The sequence below is a fragment of the Monodelphis domestica genome, chromosome 8 (assembly GCF_027887165.1).
Source record: "Monodelphis domestica isolate mMonDom1 chromosome 8, mMonDom1.pri, whole genome shotgun sequence".
Classification (NCBI taxonomy): domain Eukaryota; kingdom Metazoa; phylum Chordata; class Mammalia; order Didelphimorphia; family Didelphidae; genus Monodelphis; species Monodelphis domestica.
Window position 1 is genome coordinate 233,525,541 of NC_077234.1, and position 12,111 is coordinate 233,537,651.

Genomic DNA, 12,111 nt, shown 5'->3' on the forward strand with positions numbered 1-12,111 from the left:
GGCCCATCAGGCAAAGGAGGAAATGAGCAAAGGTAGAAAAGCAGAGAAACACATGGTGTTATCAGAGAATAACAAGGTCTAGTTTGGCTGTAGCAGAGACTGTTGTAAAGAAATCATGGTAGAAAAATGAGACTAGATTGGGCAGTCCCAGGCTAGGAGTTTGGGACTTAATTTTTAGTAGATCAGAAGAAGTCACTAGTGATTTTTTGAGCAGGAGAATAACTTAATCAGAACCTTGTTTTAAGATAATGATCCTAGCACTGGTGTGTATGAGATGGAAAGACAGTAGATTGAAAGTCTAGATAAGAAACAACAAAAACCCTGAAGTAAAATTATGGTAGTATTCAAAAGTAAAATGAACAATACTTGAAAATTGATTATATATGGAAGAAGAGGGATATGTGGGAGTCAGCAATGACACAAATATTTCAAATCTGATTAGCTGAGAAAACAGAGTAGCCAGAGCAGAAGTAGAGAAGTCAGGGATGCTCAAGACTTTCATGTTGGGTGTTTCATAAGTTATAGACTCCTCACAGAGGCAGTGAGGTGGAGCAACTGGAGAACAAAGCCCCCACTAAGGAAAAACTGGGTTACATCCTGGCTCTGACACATACAAGCTGTGTGAATGTGAGCAAGACACTGAACCCCTTCCTGCCTCTATTCCCCAGGTAACTGTCAAGATGCTCAGGTACAGAGAATGTGCTATCCATCACTGGTAGACAAACTTTCTTCTTGAGGAGATCCTTCTACTAATGAAATCACAGATTGCATTCCTCATTCAAAAAAATACCTCCCTCCCTACAGATAAGGTACACCAATAATGAATAGGAGCTCAGCAATCTTCTCTTCCTCTGTTAATAGCACTGCACGGTACAACACTGCAATGTCATTGCATATAAGCGTTCAATGTACTTGAAGCACATGCCTACTTTATATATATTGTGTATAACATGGCACCTCCATTGTGGAAAGGAAACAAGACTGAAAGTTTGTGGGGGAAGGGGCCAACTGGGAGTGGCAGTTGGGTCTTGTGACTAGCACTTCCTTCCTGCCTTGGTGGGTCTTGCTTCCTGGTGTTGGAGGAGAGAGGAGCCCCATTATCTCCCATTTTTCCAATTCCCCATTTCCTTTCCCAATAAATATTACACCATCCACTCAACTCTCACATCAAAGGAAGAGTTGAGGGGGTAGCTAGGTGGCTCAGTGGATTGAGAGCCAGGCTTAGAGATCGGGAGGTCCTGGGTTCAAATCTGGCCTCTAGCTGTATGACCCTGGGCAAATCACTTAACCCTATTGCCTAGCCCTTAGTGCTCTTCTGCCTTGGAACCAATACACAGTATTAATTCTAAGACAGAAAAGGAAGAGTTGAGTGGATTGGGATCTAGGAGATCTCAAGATGGGATCGAGGGAAACCCAACCATATTATCAATATAAGCAATGACAGAACCCAAAAAGGCATTGAGTGGTTGTTGAGTTATTTCAGTTGTTTTTTCTTGACCCCATTTAGGGTTTTCTTGGTAAAGATAGTGGAGTGGTTTGCTATTTCCTTCCCCAGCTCATTTTATAGATGAAGAAACTAAGGCAAATAGTTAAGTGACTTGCCCAGGATCACACAGCTCATGTCTGAGATCAGATTTGAATTCAGGTCTTCCTGACTCTAGGCCCAGCATTCCATCCACTGTAACACCTAGTTGGCATTGAGTATGCAGATATATATATATCCATCATCCGAAGAATCAGCCCAGATACATTCAGAGGACTCATTTATCAGACTGGTCACAGGATGATGAAGTTTTTGGCCATGGAAAATCTTGAAAACCATTTACTATGCTGTAGAGGGTTTGAGATCTACACTGGCAGAGGGTATATTCATATCAAAATTGTAATAATAATATTAGTAAACAAATAAGACTTATCTAGTTCCTGCTATGAGCCAGACACTATACTATGTTACAAACATCATCTCACTTTATCCTCACAACAACCTCAAAATCACAGATCCCGAAGTATTGATTGGCAGAGTCCCACAAGCACGAGTGTGTGGCATGGCATCCTCTGCCACACCTCGGAGGCCACCTCCTCCATGATTGATTTCTCCCAATCCTGAATGGAGTTTCCCTCCTCAAAACTCTCACAGTACTATTCTGGTTCTCTTTTATACATTTATCATGCACTACTTTGTTCAACATTTTTTGGTATACACCTATCTCCCCTTTATACACTTAAGAATAAAGAATATATTTGATTTAGTTTTGTTTCTCTCTTATTGTTTGTTTCACACAGTGACCATTTTATAAATATTGAACAAATGTCATTTTGTTGAAAAGCTAAACTGAATATTTAAGTTAAGGGGGGAAAAATATGTTGGGGACACAACCAGATAATTACTATCGCTTCTGTCACTTAGTAGGAATATAGACATCATAGTCACAGTCCTTGGATTATCCTTTTTGATATGTGGTACTCTATCGGCAGCTCAAGAAGTCACAGACCATTGGCATTTGCAGACCAGCCTGGCGTCTGTCACTATGGCCCTAAATCTGAATGCTGCTATGGATGGAGGAAGAACAGCAAAGGATTCTGCGAAGGTAATTTGGCAGACACATTCCTCTTTAGTCATTAAGGTAGTCTATATAAGAAACAATAAGGGTCTCAAACTCGAATCATGGCAGGGTTCTAGATATATTCCAGTGGTAGAATAAGCAACTCGATAATTTATTAGATGTAAAAGAAAATAGAAAAAGGATATGAAAGAGTCAAAGATGACCCAAGGATTTCAAGCTTGAGTAACTGATGCCTTCATGATGTGACACTATTGGTGAAGAAGATTGGACAGCAGGATTCCCAGATGAGGGATCTGATTTTCTGAAAATCCATGGAGTTTAGCCTTCTAATCTAGCTAGCACAGTGGAAAATACACTGAGGTTGAAATTGGAAAATCTAAATTCAAGTCCTACCTCAGCTATTTGCTAGATATGTAGCCCTAAAGAACCTATTTATTCTCTCTTGGCCTCATCTGGAAGAAAGAAGATTGGAATCTATGGTTTCTAAATTTCCTTCTGCCTATGATTTTATAATTTGTGAAATATGAAAAAATGTCAGGAAAAGAGCTCTCTTCCTCTCTTAAATCTGGCAAAACACAGCTAACCTAGAAAAAAAGGAAAGTTTGCACTTCTCAACCTTTCCCAACTCCTCTTAATCCTAGTATCTTCCTTCTGTTAATTATTTCCTATTAACCTTATATGTAGCTTGCTTGTATATATTTGCATATTTATTGTCTCTGAGGTTAGATGGTGAATTCCTTGAGGTTAAGTTATATCTGCCCCATTTAGCACAGTATTTGCCACATAGTGGGTGAGTACATAATAAATGTTGATTGATTGTGGTTTCTGTTCTTCTGCCTTAATGAGTATGTTGAGTTTTACCTGAAAGGTGAAACATGACTTTTTAATCTTTGTCCTAGATCTCAATAATAAATTCATCTATTCAAAGTTATTCTTGAAGCTCTATATCCAATGGAATGGTGTCCTTAAATTAGAAATAATCCAGGAAGTGGGTTTAGATTACAAAGAAAAAATATTTTTCCTTATACTTTAATTGTTAAATATCTTACATTTAGTAATGCCAAAATTTCAAGTTGACTTAAAGGGAAAAATGCATCTGTTAAGTTATTTTTACAATTTTGGCAAAGAAAATATGAACCAAGTATTATAAATTTACTTCAGAAAGAATTTGCCACTATAGGTTGAGAATTCCCATCTAAAAGTTCCAGAGAGCTTGTGGATCGTGGAGAAGGAGATGGCATGGAGATGGCCAAAAAGTAAGATAGGCCTGAATGGGGCAAGAAAAGGCAATTGTTCTACAGGTAGGGTTCAAGGAGGTTCAAGTGTGGAGACTAGGGGAACGATGATTCAAGTGGAGAAGGCATGGCATAGAATTATACCAAATGATACCATGGTCACTGGTAAAATAGAACTATCAAATGGATGTTAGCCTCTAAATACCATTTGACTTGAATGTAGAAGGAACCAACAAACTCTCAGTCCTGAAATAGAAATTGATGGTGAAATAGTTGTGATTTAGTGATGGAGATTTATTGTCTTTCTAATTATGAAAGGAAAAACATGTATTTCAAATTATTTGGTGATTTTTTTAGGCAGAAGGATGACACATAGAATCTCTCAAAGTAGCAATAATAGTTTCTAAAAGGATACCGACCTTGGAAGCTACTCTGAAGAATCCCATAGGACTTCATTTAAGCCATTCCTATAAAGCAAGGTCTCTTAACCTTTTTATTTGTTTGTTTCATGGGCCCATTTGCCCATCATATGAAACCTATTAACTCCTTCTCACAATAATGTTTTAAAATGCATAAAATATAATGTATAGTGTTATAAAGGAAACTAATATAGCTATATTGAAATATAGTTATCAAAATATTTTTAAATTAATCCACAGATCTTACATTCAGAATCTCTGCTATAAAGGAAAGCAGGACTTGCCTTTTTTGCAAGCACTCATTTGCAGTTGGAGGGTAGCAGATGTGCTGTATTAAATATTACTTGGATTTGTTGCTAATAATTTAACACTATAAATACAAAAAAAGACTAGATGCATATGGGTAAAAAAATCAATATAAGGTGAAGTTAGGGATGAAAGTAAAACATCAATATTTGGTATCTTCATTTTGAGGGATCTGGAAGATACTAGCAACTTCCTGGCCCAACTTCTTGGTTCTAATTTGCAAATGTATTTTATGGAATTCATCCCCTTGGGTCATCTGTCACTCAATTTTCATGGTTGTTCTCTTTTTTTAAGGGTTTTTTTTTTCCAGATTACATGTCAGTACAATTTTCCGTAATCATTTTCTAACTTTTTTGGGATCCATAGTCTCTCTGTCCCATTCTTCCTTCCCCAAGATAGCAAGTAATATGATAGAGGTCCATGTTGGAGAACATAGGGCACGGTGCCAGAGTGTGCTGGAGGGGGGCTGCTTCCTTCCCCCTCTCACACAAGCCTGAGGACATTTCTCCTATCACCTGCCCCTCTGCCCAGAAGCCCAGTCCTTCCCTGTCTGGGGTAAGGTGGGGGGATCACAGGTGGTGTGAGGGTACAGTTTGGGCACTCAGTCTCTAAAAGGTTCGCCATCACTGATACAGGTTGTACCTGTGTTATTACATAATACATATTTCCATGTTTGTCATATTGTGTAAGAAGACATATTTCACTTACACTAAAGATAAATTCATGGAGGAAATGAAGTGAAGAATGGTATGCTTCAGTCTACATTCCTACTTCCTCAGTTCCTTCCAAGGCAGTGGCTATTTCATCATGAGTCCCTTGTACTTGTCCTGGATCCTTGATGATAATAGTTAAGTCACTCACAATTGATCATTGTACTTGATTGCTGTTTTTGTGTACAACGTGATTGCTCTTGACCATAACATACCACCAAATAATAGGGTGAATACCTGATCACTGAACTGCTTATTTCTGAGCTTGCTTATAGTCTTATAGACTTGCTAGAGATGCCTATGTAAACCCAGTGAAAGATAAACCTCAACGTTTCCTCTCCTTACCTCTCCTCCATTGACCTCTGTTTGTCCCTAAGGATTTCTCTGTCACTGTTTTCAAACTCTCCTTGTTGTCCTAAATCTTATTGTTAGCAGAAGGTCTGATTAGAAAGAAAAAAAGGCACTTATTAAGTTCCTACTATGTGTCAAGCCCATGCTGAGCACTTTACATATTATTTTATTTGATCCTCTTAATGACCCTGGGAGGGAGATAACTACTATTACACAGTTGAGGAAACAGAGATGAATCGACTTGCACCGGGTAATAAGACTAGTAAGTATCTGAGACCATATTTGAACTCAGATCCTCCTGACTCCTTTGGCAGGATTCAATCCACAATCATATCACCGAGCTCCTCCATGATTGAACTCACTAAGTGTTGGTTTTCTTAAGTGTATTGGGGACAATTTGGTTGGGCAACAGAAATGAACGTCTAATTTTGAAATTTCCTCAGCAAGCAGAAAAGATATTTTAAAAGCTAGAGAAGAGACTAAGAAATCACTTTATTCAATGGAAGGTATTCTTTAATCTCACACCCATTCGCCTAAATGGACCATTTTTCCTTTCCCTGTGTTTAAATTAACGATGGACCTGAATTTATGATGTATTAGACAATATAAATCTTGAGCTCAAACCTTTTGTTGTCATTAACCTTATTGTCCCTCTTTGGGTTCCTCCTTTGTTTCCTTTATGAGTGTGGGAAGAAGGGGAAAGGCAAAAAATGAGGTAAGACTTACAAAATAGTCAGTGCCCTTCCTGCCTCCAGCCCCCCTCCCCACCACCCACACATTCTTCTCTTATCTGAGGGGATATTTCGTAGCCCCCTCCCCATCCAGAAAGACATGCGGTATCAGATTCTGTTATTTTTCTCTCCAAAAGTTAAGGTACTTTATTTATACTCTGTGATCACTTGGCTGCCAGTGAAGTGGAAGGAAGAGGCTGGAAATCAGTTCTGCAGACATTTATTAAGGGCAATTATTTAGGTGCCAGGCAATAGTACATACAAAAACCAATAATAATCCAGGCTCTGCCCTTGAGGAGTGAACAGTCTTCTGGGAGGGGGCAGCCTGTACCCAAGTAAGTAAATAAAAATGGACACGATATGCCAAAATTAGTAATAAATGAAGGGATTAGGAAAGGGCTCATGCAGGAGGCAGCTGATGAGCTGTCATTCCACAGGTCAGAGGGAGGAAGGAGTGCAGGACAGACTTGGGGAGCTACTTAGGGGAGATGGAAGGTGGTGGGCAACAGCAAGCATGCCAGTGTAAAGTGGAAGACTCAATAAGGACTGGCATGGTTGGGAAGGTTTAAAGAGATTGGAACAGCTCTTAAAGCATAGGTAGATAGAGGAGGAGAGACAGAGTATTTCCCTTAGGAAGAGCAGCAGAAATGGTGGAGGGGCAGTAAGCAGTTGTTTTACCTAAATGGAGGTCGGGATTTTATATTGGAGGGGTAGTTGGAAACAAGGATGGATAGATAGATTGGGTCCGAATTTGGAGAACGTTCAAAATGAATTTAGATTTTTATGCTTCAGGCAATGGGGAGCCATTAGAAGTTTTATCTCAAGGAGTAGCCAGATAAAAGTGATTAAGACAGTTGTCTTCTACTATGATTTTATAATTAATAAATGAAATATTTTCCTAATCAATCACGTGAGTTCTAAATGACTTAAGAGGTTACAAAAGGCATGAAGCATTCAGGAAAATATAATCAAGAAAATTCCTATAAAGAGAACTAAACAGGTGATTAGTCAGGTAGATGATACGTGGGAACCAATACGCAATATTGGTTGCAAGATAGAAGGTAAGGGTTTAAAAAAAAAAGACTCAAGATATGTTTATGCCATAGTGGTAGCATTCTTAAGCTTCATTTTGGGGGAAGAGAATGAATCTAGAAAGTAAATAAACATCTTTCAGCTTCCTGATCCCCAGCAGGTAGATAATAGAGAGCAGACCTCAAAGATGGAAGACTAACCCCATTTCTGGCCCCACATCTGTTATGTGATAGAATATGGATAGGTTTAAGAAGTCAGAATTCCACAGCAATGTCTGCTCCTGTTTTTGATCTTCACAACGTCTTGAATTTCTTTTGCTTGCTCTACAGCCATTTGTGACCATGGGTGCAAGTATGGCGAATGTGTGGGGCCAAACAACTGTAAATGCTTTCCTGGATTTACAGGGAAAACCTGCAGTCAAGGTTGGTAAGATGTCCTACAGCTAAGTTCCCCAAAGTCTCACAGAGTCTGGCTTCCAGACTAATATTTTTTCTTCTTCTAGATAATGTTGCCTTTCATAAGTCTGGATCTACTCGAATGGTATTCATTTAACTCCTAAGAACTGCTTGTCATCCATCTTCATAGGATTATAGACTCTCAGCTTGAGTCTGTAATTGAATCCAACCCCATCATTTTAGAGAGAATGATAATATACATTTATATAGCATTTTAAGGTTTGCTACAAGCTTTTAAAATAGCTCATTTTACCTTTCTAACAACTCTGGAAGGTAGGTGGTATTTTTAGGTCCATTTTGCCAATGAGAAAACTGGTAGATAAGTTAAAAGACTTTTCCAGGGTCACACATCTAGGAAAAGTCTAAGGCCAGATTTGAACTCAGATCATCCTGACTCTAGATCTTATACTCACCACCCAGTTGCCAAAAGGAGGAAACTGTAGCCCAGGAAGATCAGTGATTCACCTCTGATCACCCATAGGAGAATTGGAATTTGAACCCAGGTCTTCCAATGTTGAGTCCAGAGCTCTTTTTATGATACTGTTCTGGTGTACATGGTGAGTAAGAACCTTCAGTGCAGTTGTCTACTTCTGACTATCATGCTATGTGTGGAAAATGTTCTATTTTCCAACCAGCTGCCATAATCAAAGGTTATTGGGTTGTGCTGCCATATTTCTGAAAGGTTCTGAAAGGTCTATTAAAGTAGCACGTCCACCTGAAAAACAGAGCACGCGATTCAATGAATGCTTGAAGAGGAATTGGGCTCTGAGACCTAGTGGCCACCTAGGGCCCCACTTTCCTCAATGATGAGCTGGATTCATAATATGAAATAATTCTTTATACATATATATATAATATATTTATATAGAGAGAAAGAGACAGACAGACAGAGACACAGAGACACAGAGATACAGAGACAGAGACAGAGACGAGAGAGAGACAGAGACAGAGACAGAGAGACAGAGAGAGAAGAAAAGAGAGAGACAGAGACAGAGAGACAGAGAGAGAAGAAAAGACAGAGACAGAGACAGAGAGGAAAGAGAAGAGAGAGACACAGAGAGACAGAGAGAGAGGGGGGAGAAAGACAGAGAGAGAGATAGGAAGAGAGACAGAGAGAGAAGAAAAGAGAGAGACAGAGAGGAGAGAGAAGAGAGAGACGGAGAGAGAGAGACAGAGAGAGAGAGAGAGGAGAAAGACAGAGAGAGAGATAGGAAGAAAGACAGAGAGAGAAGAAACGAGAGAGAGAGAGACAGAGAGGAGAGAGAAGAGAGAGACAGAGAGAGACAGAGAGAGAGAGGGGAGAAAGACAGAGAGAGAGATAGGAAGAGCTACAGAGAGAGAAGAAAAGAGAGAGACACAGAGAGACACAGAGAGACAGAGAGAGAAGAAAAGAGAAAGAGACAGAGACAGAGAGAGAGACACAGAGAGAGAGAGACAGAGACAGAGAGAGACAGAGAGAGGGGGGAGAAAGACAGAGAGAGAGATAGGAAGAGAGACAGAGAGAGAAGAAAAGAGAGAGACAGAGACAGAGAGGAGAGAGACAGAGAGAGAAGAAAAGAGAAAGAGAGAGACACAGAGAGAGACACAGAGAGAGAGACAGAGACAGAGAGAGACGGGGGGGGGGGGGAGAAAGACAGAGAGAGAGATAGGAAGAGAGACAGAGAGAGAAGAAAAGAGAAAGAGAGAGACAGAGAGAGAGAGACACAGAGAGAGAGAGACAGAGAGAGACACAGAGAGACAGAGAGAGACAGAGAGAGAGAGAGACAGAAAGGCCAAGCACAACCCCCACATTTTACAGAGGAGGTATACGGAGATTAATTGATTTGCCCCATTTGAACCTAGGTCTTCATGATTCCATGCCCAGAGTTCTTTCCACTACTCCACATTTCCTCAGTTAAGAGGCAGTGGTAAAGTTCTAGTTATGAAGTTACAGACTCATTCCTTGCTATGATAACTAGCCTTGTCATTCTTGCCCCTTAATTGAAAGCACGGGGCAGTGATGTGGTCAGTGGATAAGACTGCCAGGCCTGGAGAAGGAAGATTCCTCTTTTGGAGGTCAAATCTGACTTCCAACAACTTAGTAGCTGTGTGACCCTGGGCAAGTCACTTCATCCCATTTGCCTCCATTTCCTTATATATAAAATGAACTGGAGAAGGAAATGGCAAATCTCCATATTTTTGCCAAGAAAACTTCAAATGGGGTAATGAAAAGTCAGGCACAACTGAACAGTGCCAGGAACTATACACTAAGTTGGCCTCCTTTCAGCTATCTCAAATGATCCTGTAGCCTAAGATAAACATTTCTGAGTTCCTGCCAATAACTTTGTCTCTCTTGGTTGAGACTATTTTAGTCCCTAAGGGGATGCTAAGAAATATATTTTATTTTGGGAGGAAACATGGGCTGAGAATATCCTCATAAAAAATAGCATTTATATATATATGTATGTATATATATATGTATATTTATGTTTTTATGTATAATATATTACATATTATATATATATATATATATATATATCCTTTACCATTTGGTTTCATACCATGAAAACCCATTTTTCTACATATTTTTGTCTCTGTACCCAGCCTCCTTATCAAGGGATTTGAAATAAATGTTTCCTTTCTTGGCCTTTTTCAAGTTCTAGTAAAATATTAATGTTTGTGGGAGTCAGAAGCCTGGGAAGAGAAGTGCCCCAATTTTCTCAAATTTCAAGGCAATCTATCTTTTCCTGAATAGTCTTTCTTATTAAGTAATCCTGGCTCCAGTTTCCAGATATACATTAACAGTGACAAGCCCCAGCATGCCAACTGATATATTTCCCACAAACTCCATCCAAGAGTCCTAGTCAGCTCTGCATTGGAGCTGTGTGATGTGATGTCTGTCTCCTAGTTTCCTATTAAGTCCAATCACTGGTTTTTCACTCCCATGTTTATGCCTGGGATTGCTGAGGGAGAATGGATATTGGAGAAGGGAAAAGGTTTGCATTAAAGTGAAACCCAGCCATCCAGCAGAAAGGAAAATTACTATAGTTTCTTCACTTAACAGTGAAGGGTTGTTATATTTTATATTATATTATATTATATTATATTATATTATATTATATTATATTATATTATATTATATTATATTATATTATATTACGTTACGTTACGTTACGTTACGTTACGTTACGTTACGTTACGTTACGTTACGTTACGTTATATTATAATGTTACGTTACATTATGTTATGTTATGTTACGTTATGTTACATTACATTCTATTCTATTCTATCATGTCATATCATATCATGTTATGTTATGTTATATATTATATTACATCATGTCATGTCATGTTATATTTATGTTATATCACATTATATCATATCATGTCATGTCATGTCATTATATTTGTTATATCATATTACATTGTATTATATTATATTATAGTTATGTTATTTCATATTACATTGTCTTATTATTGTATCATATTATGTTAAATTATATCTCAAATTAATTAACAAATATTTAATAAATGCCTACTCATATGTTGAAGGCAGGGAAAAGAAAAAAGTAAAACAGATCTTTCCCATAAGAAGGTTCCATTCAAACAGGAGAGACTTTTAAGCTCTACTTAATTATATACCAAACAAGTACATAAATACAAAATATTTGGGAAGAAGGCAGTAGTAGCCAGGAGGATCCAGAAGGGCCTTAGAAAGAGGATGATGCCTGAGCTGAGTTTCGAAGGAAAACAGGGATACTAATTTCAGTACCTTTATCTTGTTCTGAGTATTTGTGGTTTTTAAAACAGATTCTCTACCCAAATCCAAAATCTGCTTAGAAAGATAAAACTGATTTGCAGTCGTCTGCATTTCTATTATCTTTATATTTAATTTATATACATATATTCAATTTTATTCATTAATAATAAATTTATTTTATGTATAAGGTATATCATAAGGGATATCACTATGTATGTATATGTATGTTAAACATAAATATTTTCTCCCATTTATTCAGCTTCACAGATTCAAAACCCAACAATAAAGGAAAGGTTAAGAAAGATACATTCCAGTTTCCGTAACCTGGATGACCTCCAGGTCCCTTTTAGTTCTATATCTATGACCCTTGTAACCAAAATAAAATTGTATATGTCATATTTACACATTTGAAATTGTATGTAAGTCATTCTAGACATGGAGCACAAAAAAGAGAGGAGGAGATGGAGTGTCATTTGAAGAATAGCAAGAGAACCTATTTTGGCTGGACTGTGGGGAAGACCTCATATCATTTTTCTTTTTCCCTGAAACCCTTACCTTCCATCTTAGATT

General features: G+C 38.3%; 1 protein-coding gene across 1 annotated transcript in view; it reads left to right on the plus strand.

Moving 5' to 3' along the window:
* Positions 1 to 12,111, plus strand: part of EGFL6 (EGF like domain multiple 6) — a 73,482-nt gene that overhangs the window by 15,948 nt on the left and 45,423 nt on the right. The window contains exons 2-3 of the mRNA XM_001381028.4: positions 2,476 to 2,588; positions 7,678 to 7,770. Of these exons, the coding sequence (XP_001381065.4) occupies positions 2,476 to 2,588; positions 7,678 to 7,770 (206 nt within the window). The remainder of the gene's footprint in view (positions 1 to 2,475; positions 2,589 to 7,677; positions 7,771 to 12,111) is intronic.